Source organism: Sinohyriopsis cumingii, chromosome 1 (genome assembly GCF_028554795.1).
Source record: "Sinohyriopsis cumingii isolate HCF-2022 chromosome 1, ASM2855479v2, whole genome shotgun sequence".
Classification (NCBI taxonomy): Eukaryota; Metazoa; Mollusca; class Bivalvia; order Unionida; family Unionidae; genus Sinohyriopsis; species Sinohyriopsis cumingii.
In genome coordinates, this window is record NC_142961.1 from 23,870,505 (window position 1) to 23,883,380 (window position 12,876).

The window sequence follows — 12,876 nt, forward strand, 5'->3', positions numbered from 1 at the left end:
GTTTTTTTTGTATGTGTATGTGAAAACAATTTCGGAAACCAAAAATATTTTATGGTAATCTAACGTCTCCATCTTCCAAGGTAACTTATTCCTATGCACTGGCCTCTTGGTTGTGAGTGAACATTCATGTATCAGTCGACGTCTGACATCTGACTAGTTGTGTTCAAACTTAAACGGTACCCTTTCTGAAACATCTTCTCAAGCACTAAGCATTTTGTCTCCTTGATCATTAATGTGTATCTCTTTATTAATCTGTACGGAAAAATGTGACGTTCTCTACCAGAGAATCAACATTTCATTGGCGATTGAAAATCCGGCTTAGGACTTATTAAACGGCAGCGAAGTATAATTATAAAATGTGCGTCCAATATGAAGTGGTTGTTCACTTGGTCGTACTGGGACTTCTTCATAGGACATGAGTAACCCATAATCAGAAGACGGTGCTGTCTAAGACTCAGAAAAGGCAAAGGTCAGTATTTAATCACGCTAATAGCACGCAGATCTGAAGAACTGATGAACACGTACAATACACGTAAGCTGCGTGCGTTCTTATACTTTCATACCGGTATTCTTTAATTAAGTAATGTATATATATCACACTCATCGACCTTGCATTTCGCTTCCCCCCCCCCCCCAAAAAAAAGGCTGAAAATGTTAACTTCTTCAAGAAGATTACACAAAGGCGATCTCTCTATCTCTCTCTCTCTCTCTCTCTCTCACACACACACACACACACAGAGTTGTAGCAACCTCTGATAATAAAACAACTATCTAGGGAAATAAAAGTGTTTTATCTAGACGATTCTTCCATAGCAATGAGAAACAAGTTATTTCAGTTATATAACTATAATTTGACTGTTGTTGTTGTTATTATTATTATTATTATTAACATTATTACCACCACAGGACCTGTAGGTAACTTAATCAGGGCATATTTCTTGCAGTTCAGATAAAGAATTCACTCCATTCTGGGAAAACGAGTCCAAGTGACTGAGCTTTGGCGAAATAAATGCAGTTTTTAATAAGCTATGGGCCTTTGTCACAGGAACTATCGATGATGTCAAGAATATTTAAAAAGTATTAAAAATGTCATGGAAGATACGACAGACTGACCACATGTAAGCATTTTTCCGCAATATGCGGATATTTTTTTAATATTGCGGAAATACGGAAGTATAATTCCCAATTGCGGATTTAAGTATTCAATATTACATTGCTAAACTTGATATCTGTTTTTAATCTTGCACGTACAGTTTTTCTTTTTCTTTTTTGTTTAACTACTATTGCTAGCTCCACGCAAGATTACGCACTGTGATACAATTGTAAGCATACTGATTTCCCTTGCTACTTCTGCCGAATTTCTGACTTTTATTGAAATGCGCATGGTTTTCATTAATTGTTGACAAAAGCGCGGATTGTCTTTTCTCAAATATGTGGTCAGTTTGCACACACACACACACACACACACACACACACACATTATTTTCTTGATCGAAAACAAACTCCGTATCTTTAAAACTTGAAACAATGCGCTCAAGCTGAAACCAGAATGTGTAAATCCAACATTCTGTAACTTAACTTAGCAATCAATCAAACTCATAGAGCATCCGTTAAGAATTATTGTAAGTTTGTTTGCTAAACTAAATATCACAGATCTGTCGTTTTTTATTGGTGTATTTTAATATGGAGATTAACTGCTTGTGCTCAACCGTTTCGAATCTATGGACCCAGGATTACGAAAGCCAAGATAAAAATACATTGCAATACAAAAGAGTCATTAGGTTAAATTGTTTAATTATCTCTTATTTCATGCCAGTGGTCGTTCAGAAAGTCTTTGATTAGCTAAGTAAATCAGGCATCTGTTACTACCAGAAAATGTTTACTGCAGACATACACATGACCTGAAGCTTACAAAACCTGGTGCCAACGTTGGCTGAAATCATTATCTGCAAATAGTTGTTGATCCCATTTTGCTTACTTTTAATTCATCTGACTCAAAGATTTGTTAAAGCTGATTGCGGTATCCAGGGAGAGTTCTCAAGCGATACACGAACAAAACGTTAGCTCCAATAATTTCAAAAGATTGACAAAGGATTCGGACTGTGAAAAGTTTCGTACTGGTAGGAAAATGGAAGGTGCTCCCGGTAGGTTCGTCTTTTTTCCATTCACTGTCTTTTTTTCTTTCTCTTGTTTTTCTTTTATCGTTCGATTGTTTGTTTTATCTGATTCTTTTTCTTGCAAAACGTACACTTAATACTAAGGGACTGACCATTTTATATGGGCTAGGGGCAGGGGCGGCTATGATTTTTGGAAACAAAAATCATAGGCCATGTAAGGCATAGGGCGACGAGCCTAAGAGGGGAGGAATTAAAGGAAGGCGTTAATTGCTTGACTGTGTTAAAAATGACCAATTAACTTTATTAAAACGTGGATGTATTAGCCAACTTACCATGGTCATCCCATTTTTGTTTTAGAAAAACTACGATGTCGCGTCTCCAGCATCTTCAGTATTCCTGAATGTCAAATTAATGCAATTTATATTCATAGCTGATCTATTGAATATCAATCCATACAGGCTTAGCAGTTTCAAAACGAAGTTGACAGAACGTTTATTCTTCTTCTCAACAGCTCGACATTATTTCCACAAACTTTAGGGACTGGTGATCATTCGTGACTCATTTTAATAAGATCCATAAATAGTTGCCAGATGACAACATGAAATATCTTTGTTATCGAAATTAGCAGTGCGTTTTCCATCAGATGACAACATGAAATATCTTTGTTATCGAAATTAGCAGTGCGTTTTCCATCAGATGACAACATGCAATACCTTTGTCGTAATTAGCAGTGCGGTTTCCATCACATGACAACATGCAATATCTTTGTTGTCGAAATTAGCAGAGCGTTTTCTATCAGATGACAACATGCAATATCTTTGTTGTCAAAATTAGCAGTGCGTTTTCCATCAGATGACAACATGCAATATCTTTGCTGTCGAAATTGGCAGTGCGTTTTCCATCATATGCTCATTAAAAAAAATCTTTGATGTTAAAGACTTGAAATTTTTATTTACCCCAAAACTGTTATTAAAATGTAAAAGAACCATAAATTGATTGCAAATACACCGCGGACACAGAATTACTCCTCTTGGCATTGTCACGTGTGAACTAAAAGCATATTTCCTTTGGAAAATGATAAACATAATGAAGTAATTATTGGACATTATTAACTTGAAGTACATTTCAAGTGGGTTGAAACCGGTTTCGTTTAGGTCCAATTCGTTTCTGTAACTCCTCACAAACAAGTTTTTTGTAGCTCATTTGTCAGTAAGCTCATGTGAGCGTATACACGTCCGTCAACTATTCTTCTGTCAACTGCTGCTTGTTAGCATTCTTGCGGCCATATTTCGGATACTATTTTGCTAAAACTTTGCATATGGGCTTATATCTTTAAGATATCGAACCAGTTCAACAATAACCGAGTTCCCTGCATAATAATAATAAGATGATTTTGCATTTGATTCGCTTCGCTTGTGACAATTCTGAAGGTCCTATTTCTGATCCACTTGTGTTAAAACTAGGAACATTGCCTTATACCATCAAGATCTCAGAAGTGTTAGATAATGGGCAAAAGTGCTCCTGCATATAATTTCCATAACTTTTCCAGTTATGGAGGACATATTTCTGCACCGATATTTGTCAAAAATTGACGACAGCGCCAGATATCCACGCATATTAATCATGTGATATGCATCTGATTGGCTGAGATTGCTACCAGCTTTAGTCCGATTCTGATCAAGCTTGGAAAATAGGTTTAGGTCATCAGTATCTTTGACGAGCTTGATAATCGGTGAGATCCATGGATACTAATAAGGTGATCTTGTATTTGATTAGCTGGTCTTCTTACCACTTGGGGTTGGCGCATATTTCAGATCCGAATTTGATCAAATTTGTAAGTATGACGTCATCAAAATCTCGTAAGATGTCGATAATGAGCAAAATTCATGAATAATAACGAGGCGACCATGCATTTGAATTAAAGAGCTTTTTTTTTTTTTTTACTACCATACAACTGTCTGAACCGATTTTGAACTTGGTATTAGGCTTTTATCATCATAATCTCGAAGAGTTGTGAGTGACATTCACGCAAATTAAGCAGGTGATCTTGCGTCTAATTGTCCAAGCCTGTCAATTCTCTAGCTACTCTTTCAGACCAGATTTTGATTAAAACTGGTAAATAGACTAATATCATCGATATTTCCAATGATTTTTATTGTGAGTGAGATGTGGATGTGTTTTATTACAAGTAAAAACATATTACTGTAATGAGGATTTATAAGGTAAACGAACGCGTGCGTGTGATCTGGATTAAACCTGTCAATAGGATACTCAAGATCTAGAACAAGTACGATTAAGAGCGTGATCCCAGCATGTTAATGAGGTAATCTTAGTTAGCTTGTTCATAGTCTAGCAACTCTATTTCTGATCAGGTTTTTATCAAACTTGGTATATATAAGCTTAGTTCTCTGTGCTTGTTACCACTCTGGAGACCTAATATTGTTCAGATCTTGATGTACCTTGGTAAATAAGCTTATGTAATGGAAGTCTCATACAGACACTATAATGAATGAGATATGAGGTGAATCGTGCATCTTAGTAGCTGAACGAAAGATATGCACATTTGAATGCTGTGGTCTTCAATCTGACTGGCCGAGTTTGTTGCCTCTCTGTCGACTTTTCTTCTATATTCTGATTTTGTCACAACTTGGTAAATGAGTTTATGTCATCAAAATCTTGAATAAGTTCCATCATACATTGGATCTATTCAGTTTAATTATGTCTTCATCTTTGGAAATAATTTTCTAAGATATATTAAAATATATAAAATAGAGATGACAAAGGTTTATGTATGGGTATCGATCTCAGGCCCACGTTTACATAACACAAGAAATGTGAAACGTAGTCTCGCCTCAGAAAGGAAGGTGATATGTACATCATTACGTAACAATGACGATAAGTTAACACTTTTAATAACGTAGAATGCCTCAATTTGCAACCGAATTTAGCTTGGAGAAAAATAATAATGCAAAAGCCTCAATGGAAAAAGGAAAGTGCGTCATGCCTATAGCAAGCTATTTAAACACTAAATATTAATATATAATTTACAGCCTTTTTAGAGAACTCGTTGAAAATGTTTGATCTGAAACATACATGTATATGTAACTAACACTCAAAACATTGAGCGCCGTTTAAATCACCCTTTTTCTGTAGTCGCATCATGCTTTTGTTATAAGCTGTTAATCTGTTGCAACTTGGCGAGGGTTCATTTTCAAATTCACGAAATATGTCCGTTCTTTAATACCGCATAAATCAAATGCTCTTAGCCTTAGAATAAAACTGGTGCCCGTTTATACTTCAATTCAAGGACGATATGTTTACACTGATTTCTATTTGAATTTTCTTTCTAAAAAAAGCAACATATTTTTGTAAGCATATTGACTTAAGTGAAGTGTACGAGAGAGAGAGAGAGAGAGAGAGAGAGAGAAAGTTTTTTGTGGAAAAAACTCATGACTTTTTCACGAATATAACCATACGTATTGCAAGAGTTGTTACTTCGTCACAAAATAATTATCAGTTATAACAGACTGACCGTAAGCTTGATTTGGCCGTGGTCTGGAGTTTTAGGGTGCATCAACACAAAAAGCATGTAAAGTGCCTTGCTTACTAACAAACCAGCTTGATAGTCTAGCTGTTGTTTTGAAAACAAGGTTTTCTTATTAAAAAAGTTATTTGATATCTAAACTGTATTTTTTTAAAAAGTAGTGTGTGTGTGTGTGTGTGTGCGAAATAGCTTGTAAGTGTTGATGTGCTGTACACTACGAAACCAAGTCATCACTCTTGAAATGATTCCCTGACGAAGTAACGATTCTAGCAATATATGGCTTGATTTTGTAATCATCAGTTCAAGACCACATACCTCACTGCACTCTCTCCCTTTCTCTCCATTGCCTTGCCCTGGGTACGTACACAAATTTCAGTCCTTACTGATCCTGCGCATAAAATTTACCCGGGATTAGTCTCATTTTGAAATAAGTTCATACAGGTTTTCCGCTACTTCATAAGTTCTCTCCCCTGCCTATTCTCTCTTTTTACTTACAGTGTACCAATTATTAGTTTGAGAAAGAACTGAATTTAAAAAAAAATGAATTGTAGTGATAGGGGGATCGTTTTTTTTTTTAAGGCTCATAGAAGACCACAATTAGTGAATTTTAAAATTAATCATTGTTAAGTTGCAACAGACTAGCCGCTATGAACTGGCCCGGCCATAGTTTTGCCTGTTTTTTGTTGTTGCAGAAGGCGCAGGCCCCACGTTAACCGCCTGGCGCTAAGACCACAGGGGCTGAAAATATAACTATCAGTCATACATATAGTTTAATTTTATACTATATCTATGACTGACAGTTAAATTATAAACATCAATACGAGCACTGTGGTTAAAACCAGTCATAGCTATAAACAGTAGCATGATAAATGCTATAGAGAAACAGTAATTTAAACAGCGTTCAAGGTGTATCGTTCAAAATGAAATTTTGTCGAAGTGTTCTCCAAAGTTGCAATTTCTGGAGTATGGCGCACATACTTGTTCTACTGAGGCCTACTCTGTAACATTCTCTGGGCTAAAATTCATTGCAAATTGATGCATTTTCCACCATTAAAAGTGCGAACTTATCGTCCTAGTGAGGCAGTAGTGACGTTTGTTTCAAATCTTGATCTGTTCTACTGCCGCACTATTAAAAATATGTGCAGTATGTCACTAAGCAAGGAACCTCAGCCTGACCATTATTATGGGTGTAAATGTTAGTGATTTAAATAGCTATAACAATCTCACAAAACCATCAGAACAAAAATTCAACTTTACTTTCAGCTTCACGCATCAGTCTTGTTCAGAGAGAGATTATAGAACAGCGCCAACAAATCGAGCAGCTGCGTCTAGAGGCTGGAATACATCGCATGCGCATGTCAGATGCACTGAGTGACCTCATCAAGTACATTCAGAGCAAGGAAGGAAGTGATGCCCTGGTGAAGGGATTTGTCAAAGACAGTGAAAACCCTTTCAAAGAATCAGGAGGTTGTTCTGTTGCTTAAAATATCCGGTATAAAGTATTGAAATGAAAAATGTACGTTAGGTTTTAATTTCCAAATTATAAATGTATGGTAAATAATTACTGTATGTTAATTTTACTTATCCAAAACAGTATGGAACACGTTGTTTGGTTCCTATTTTCTTATATGTAATTCAAATTAGAAACTGTGACATGACTAAATTGGCTTGACTTAATGTCCTGCAAGAATAAGACGTTCTTCAAATGTAAAAATCAGCGTTAACATTTTATAAATCAACATTGTAAGAATTAACATATAATTCAACATTGTAAGAACACAATAACATACATTTAAAGCTCCAATGTTGCCATTATGTTCAAAAAGTCTTATATGCCAAATCATCTGAATAATACTGAATCTTGAAAGATATTGGTCCTAAACATCGTTGGGTTCCATTAAAACCAGATAATATGGACATTTCATCACATTATTAGCCATGTTCTACCTCAGTTTTCACATGTGTACGAATTAATCCGATGTTGATCAGCGACATCCGCGGGTCAGTAGAAAGCCTGAGATGTGATGTCACTGTTGCAAACCAAATCCAACACCATGCTGTTGGATTGTCATCAGCCCAAGTTTGACCTTCAAAATTATTCCAGTGCCCCTGCTGATCACCAATACTCACCCGAGTCTTGTTTTTAACTAATGCACGCTTTTTCTTCTCAGATCCACTTAAATAGGTGGGCCTGCCTCTCTTCATTCCCACACGAATCGAGTGAATGTTATTATTATTCAATCAGTCACTAACAGACTTTGTTGAATGTATGACATCACTATTTCTGAAGCACTCCCAATTAATAAAAATGGAATTACAAGCAACTGCATTGACTGAATGAAAGGGTGGCACCTCTACTAAACTAAATATCTGAATGTTGTTCAAACCTAACATCTTGATTATTTCAAACCTAACATTTTGATTATTTCAAACCTAACATCTTGATTATTTCGAACCTAACATTTTGATTATTTCAAACCTAACATCTTGATTATTTCAAACCTAACATTTTGATTATTTCAAACCTAATATCTTGATTATTTCAAACCTAAATCTTGATTATTTCAAACCTAACATCTTGATTATTTCAAACCTAACATTTTGATAATTTCAAACCTAACATCTTATTTCAAACCTAACGTTTTGATTATTTCAAACCTAACATCTTGATTATTTCAAAGAACCCTTTATTCCAGATGGCTTTTTCTAAATAAATCATTCCTTTTCTTCCGAACTTTAGTTAGGTTGGAAGAATGGTGAAATTTATGATGAACGGCATCATTGAGGCTTTAAGTTTGTAATGTATTAGCCTGTTTGCTATTGTTTGTGTGCAGTGATGAGTTTTTGTTGTAGTTTCTAATTAAATAAAGATTGAAGCATATTTGCTATTGTCATTAGTTCCTAGACTCTATGCACAAGAATCTCTCCATATCCTCCTGTCTCAAAGTAAGTGGACAAGAATGTGTTCTAATTGAGCGCACACCATATGATGTGCACTCTGGTTAAGGTTCACACTTCATAAGGTTCGTACTAGTCAGGTATGTGTAACCTATATGTGATTGGCACTATACCATATTGTCTGTACTTTGTTTTAAGATAAGATACATAGTTGTCATGAAGTAAAATAATAATTCAACATAAGCTCTAATGAGCCCTAACCGATGACATAAAAAAGAATAAAGACATTAAATGAAACATGATTTTAAACACATACAAACAAAGCATAATACAAAGATAAAATGGGACAAACATCACATCAAATAACTTAAAATATATGCAAGAAAAGCATTTTAAAAAGGCACACAGTAAAAGTGACTTTAGTGTATCTAAAAAAAAAAAACACACAGGTTAGGATGACCTGAAAGATAAAACAAAAAAATAAGGAACCAAGGCTGGGAAACTTAACATAAGATGAAATTGAAATGGAAGAGCAAAAGTACAAAATCAGAACTAAAGCATGCTGAGGCACTGATTATGCCTTAAAAATGAAGAGCCAAGAGTTTGGCACTTTCAGTAGTAGGTACAGTAAAGTAATTGTTGTAAAAACTCTTGTTCTGCCCATATTCATACATCTATTTATAGCACTTCCAAATGCATCAGCAAAACCTGAAGAACAAAATCCTATTTTGGGTGGCCATTACTGAATGGAATAAAAGAACATTTTAGACTGTAAAACATGAATTTTCTAAATCTAAAGATGTTTCTCTTTCAAGACTCTCCAAAACATCTGAGTCAGAAAAGAAGATCATGTACAAAACCACAAAATGTATCACATGAAACAAGTTTGATTATATTCCTATAAATTGGCATGTAAAGTCATTTCAATGTACAGAATAAAAGTTCTAACATTATTTTGCTGACCTGCATTATGTTGCCAAGTGGGAACAACATAATGAACATAAATTACTTTTGTTTCCTTTCAAACTTATAATTCTAAAGAATTCTATAGCAATATATATATATATATATATATATATATATATATATATATATATATATATATATATAAAAAGAGTTTTACCGTAAATTTGTCTGTGCCAATAAAATCCCAAACTAAATTTTTCAAACAACCTAATCTCCTTAAGACGATCTGGTTAAAAATCCATCATTAAAAAAACATTTTCAAATGGGTTGATTTAAATTTTGACAAAAGACCTTCAAAATTATATACTATTGTATAAACAAAGACTGAATTTTCTGTAAAATCAACTTGTCTCCTTGTAATTCATTAAACCAGTCCTCAAGCTGTATTGATACAGGAGCTTGTTTCGTTTTTTTAATATATAAAACAAGGAATGACAATTTCTCATGTCAGCTCCGAGATTCAACAATTTGGACTACAACTTTGGCTTAAAACGAATAGCAGTGTGTTTTCTAATCCGGGTTTCCTCTGAATATTCCCACCCCATTTTTCATATTTGGACATTTAGGTTGGGGTTTGGGGTCATTGCAATCGCATATTGAAAATTTGGAATTTGCCACCACCGTGCTTAGCGACATATACAATGTAGTAGTCGCTTACCAGTGGGCCTAGCAAATTTAAACTTATGTTATATTGACTCATACCTGCATGAAATCGATAGGAAAATGATTTTTCTCAGAAATGGCAAGTATTATAAACGCTATGTCTTTAATCCACTGACAAACTAGATGAAACTAAGGCACAGATGAAACCTGACCCTGTACCCACCATTTGCATTACTAGTCACATGACCTCACAAATCTCAAACGACATTGAAGTCCAATAGTCACTTGATATCAACAAAACACTCCTTTTTAATGGCATTGTACAAACATTCAAGTACATTAAATGAAAGTCAGATACTTTTTGTAAAAACCAGCAATCTGGCCAGTCTGATTTATCAAGCAGAGAGCACATGTCAACAAAACTCCAGAAGTTGTTCTTGGAATATATAAATATGGAGACTTTTGTGTTCTTTTGTTTTTGTATTTTAATTACAAAAGCTTACAACTTTTATTTAATACTTTTCTTCTCTACATTTGAAAATGTGGGTTGTTAGATTTGTGTACTCATGCGACTAGCAATGCAAATCGCAAGTACCAGGTAACATTTCATCAATGCCGTAGAATTATCTAGTCTTTCAGCAGATTAAAGACATAACGATTTTAGTACTCACAATTTCTGAGAAAATAAGTAATTTTCATATTGATTTCATGCATGTATCACTCGATCTAACAACGTTTAAGTTTGCTTGGCCATCTGGTAAGCGGCTACGTTTTGCCATGACCATGTTGGCATCTTGTGATGCTAGACTGGTTTTCATACCTTCTGTGTAACGAAAGATACGAATAACGAGCTGAGTTTGAAAGTAAAAGTCTACTAGATGAATCTAATCCACTGAGCATTGGGATTCACATATGTTTATTGCAAGCACCCAAATGATCTATACTGCACCCTCCGAATATTCTGGTTAGAACTCGATAAATTTAACTCACAATCAGTTTAGTTACGACTACATTACATGATTGTTTCTAGGGTAAAGTGGTGGCAGAAAATTCTTGGGTTTTTCCCCCGACTTTCATGAATATTTGTGAAATTCAAGGACTTTTCATGGTCGTGGAAAAATGTATCATTTCTCTCGACTTTTTCCCGATAGCATGGGAACCTTGTTAAATTTTTTTTTTTTTTTCATTTAGAATGTTCTATCAATACAAATCAAGGAATGAAGATAGCACTGAAGTTTTAAAATGTTGGTCATGGTAATTTAATACCTTCTGAAATGATAAAACAAAAAAACTGGACATGACGATTTGTAAAATAATAAAAACATTTCCTTAATATCCAAAACCATGGAAAGACGCAGTCAAAACCCACTTGGCTCACGATAATTTTGATAAGCGGAAGGATAAAATAACGAACTTGCAAAACAAATCTCACTTAAGTTTGCTTACAAAGTTTTCTGTTTGTTAAAGAAAGGCAAAGAGGCAACACACTAAGCAAGAAACATAGATACAAGTATTAAATAAAAATGTAAGTAGTAGGAATGTTCTGAGATTTGTAGCCTGGCAAAACATTGTACTAAGGATACAAAGCTGATCTCTCTTAATTTTAAATTAATTCATAGAATAATTGTCACTAGTATTTATAAAAAAAAAGAAGAAAAGATGATGACAACAAATGCATTTTATGTAAGAGTGAAAATGAAAGTACTGAACATCTGTTTTACGACTGCTATATTACTTGAAAGTTTTGGTACCATTTTACTAAACTTTTTGCATATTGTTGTCCAAATATTGTACAGTTGTTCAAAAAAGATATACTTTTAGTAAGTGGACAATTGGACATTTTCTGCAATATCAGGGGTGGGTTGTAGTGCGAGTGGTCTAAAGCGCTGGCCTTGACTGATCACAGCCAAATCGCCTGTTTGCATAGGTTTGAGTGTCCTTCTCGGTCAGTGTGGGTATGTGAGAAAGCCTGCCGTTAGCTTCCCATGGGTCAGTGGTTCTTACCGGGCCTTTCACAGGTTTGTCCATCACCATTTATACTGTCCGCCATGTATAACCAACCATGCACTGAAAAGTGGCCAAGATTCCAACATACTAATCCTATGTGCACCTTGGTGGATTGATCAGACATTTCATTGCATTGTCCTAGTGACATCTTTTGGATGAGTTGCCTCCCTTAGTATATAATGCCAACTAATGAATAGTGTGTAATACATATGCCGAAAAGGTGGAGGCAACAGACCTCAAAAGGATACTTTGTATGTTTAACATCGAAAGTTTGCCTGGTTTCTTGAAGTAATGGATTAACCAGTCAAGCTAAAAGAAAAAGCTTTCTTTATTGACATAACGTGTCTTGAACTCTTTATTACATTATTTTTGGAAGAAGTTAATGCATTGAGCATTTGTGTGGGTTTTATGACTCAAACTAGAGACCAGCCAAAATCCAGGGACATACCAAAGTCTGTATGAAAAAGGACAAAGACCTCCAAGACTGAGGTTACAAAGATTCAGATAGCAAACAGGGTTAGAGCATTAAAGGGACATTTATGTGTGCTCCTTTTTTTGACAAGAAACATTATATTCATTTATATCTGGCCTACCTTAAGACTGATACATGGTCAGATAGGTACAAGTTATGATTGCCAGCAAAAATGTACCTCACTCTTTGTTTTTTGGGCAAAATTCATGTCCGTCTCAGTAAGGCAGTTGATTTTTTTTCTGTAAGATTGACCAGTTTTCAGTAAGGTG

The 12,876-nt window shown here is 34.9% G+C and overlaps 1 protein-coding gene across 1 annotated transcript; it reads left to right on the forward strand.

Annotated features, from left to right (window-relative positions):
* The first annotated feature begins 1,951 nt into the window (after positions 1 to 1,951).
* Positions 1,952 to 8,542, forward strand: LOC149806555 (guanine nucleotide-binding protein G(I)/G(S)/G(O) subunit gamma-7-like). The gene is made up of 2 exons (XM_089954552.1): positions 1,952 to 2,144; positions 6,925 to 8,542. Exons 1-2 carry the CDS (start codon positions 2,129 to 2,131, stop codon positions 7,143 to 7,145), a joined length of 237 nt encoding a protein of 78 aa, XP_089810678.1. The 5' UTR covers positions 1,952 to 2,128; the 3' UTR covers positions 7,146 to 8,542.
* The last annotated feature ends 4,334 nt before the right edge of the window (positions 8,543 to 12,876 follow it).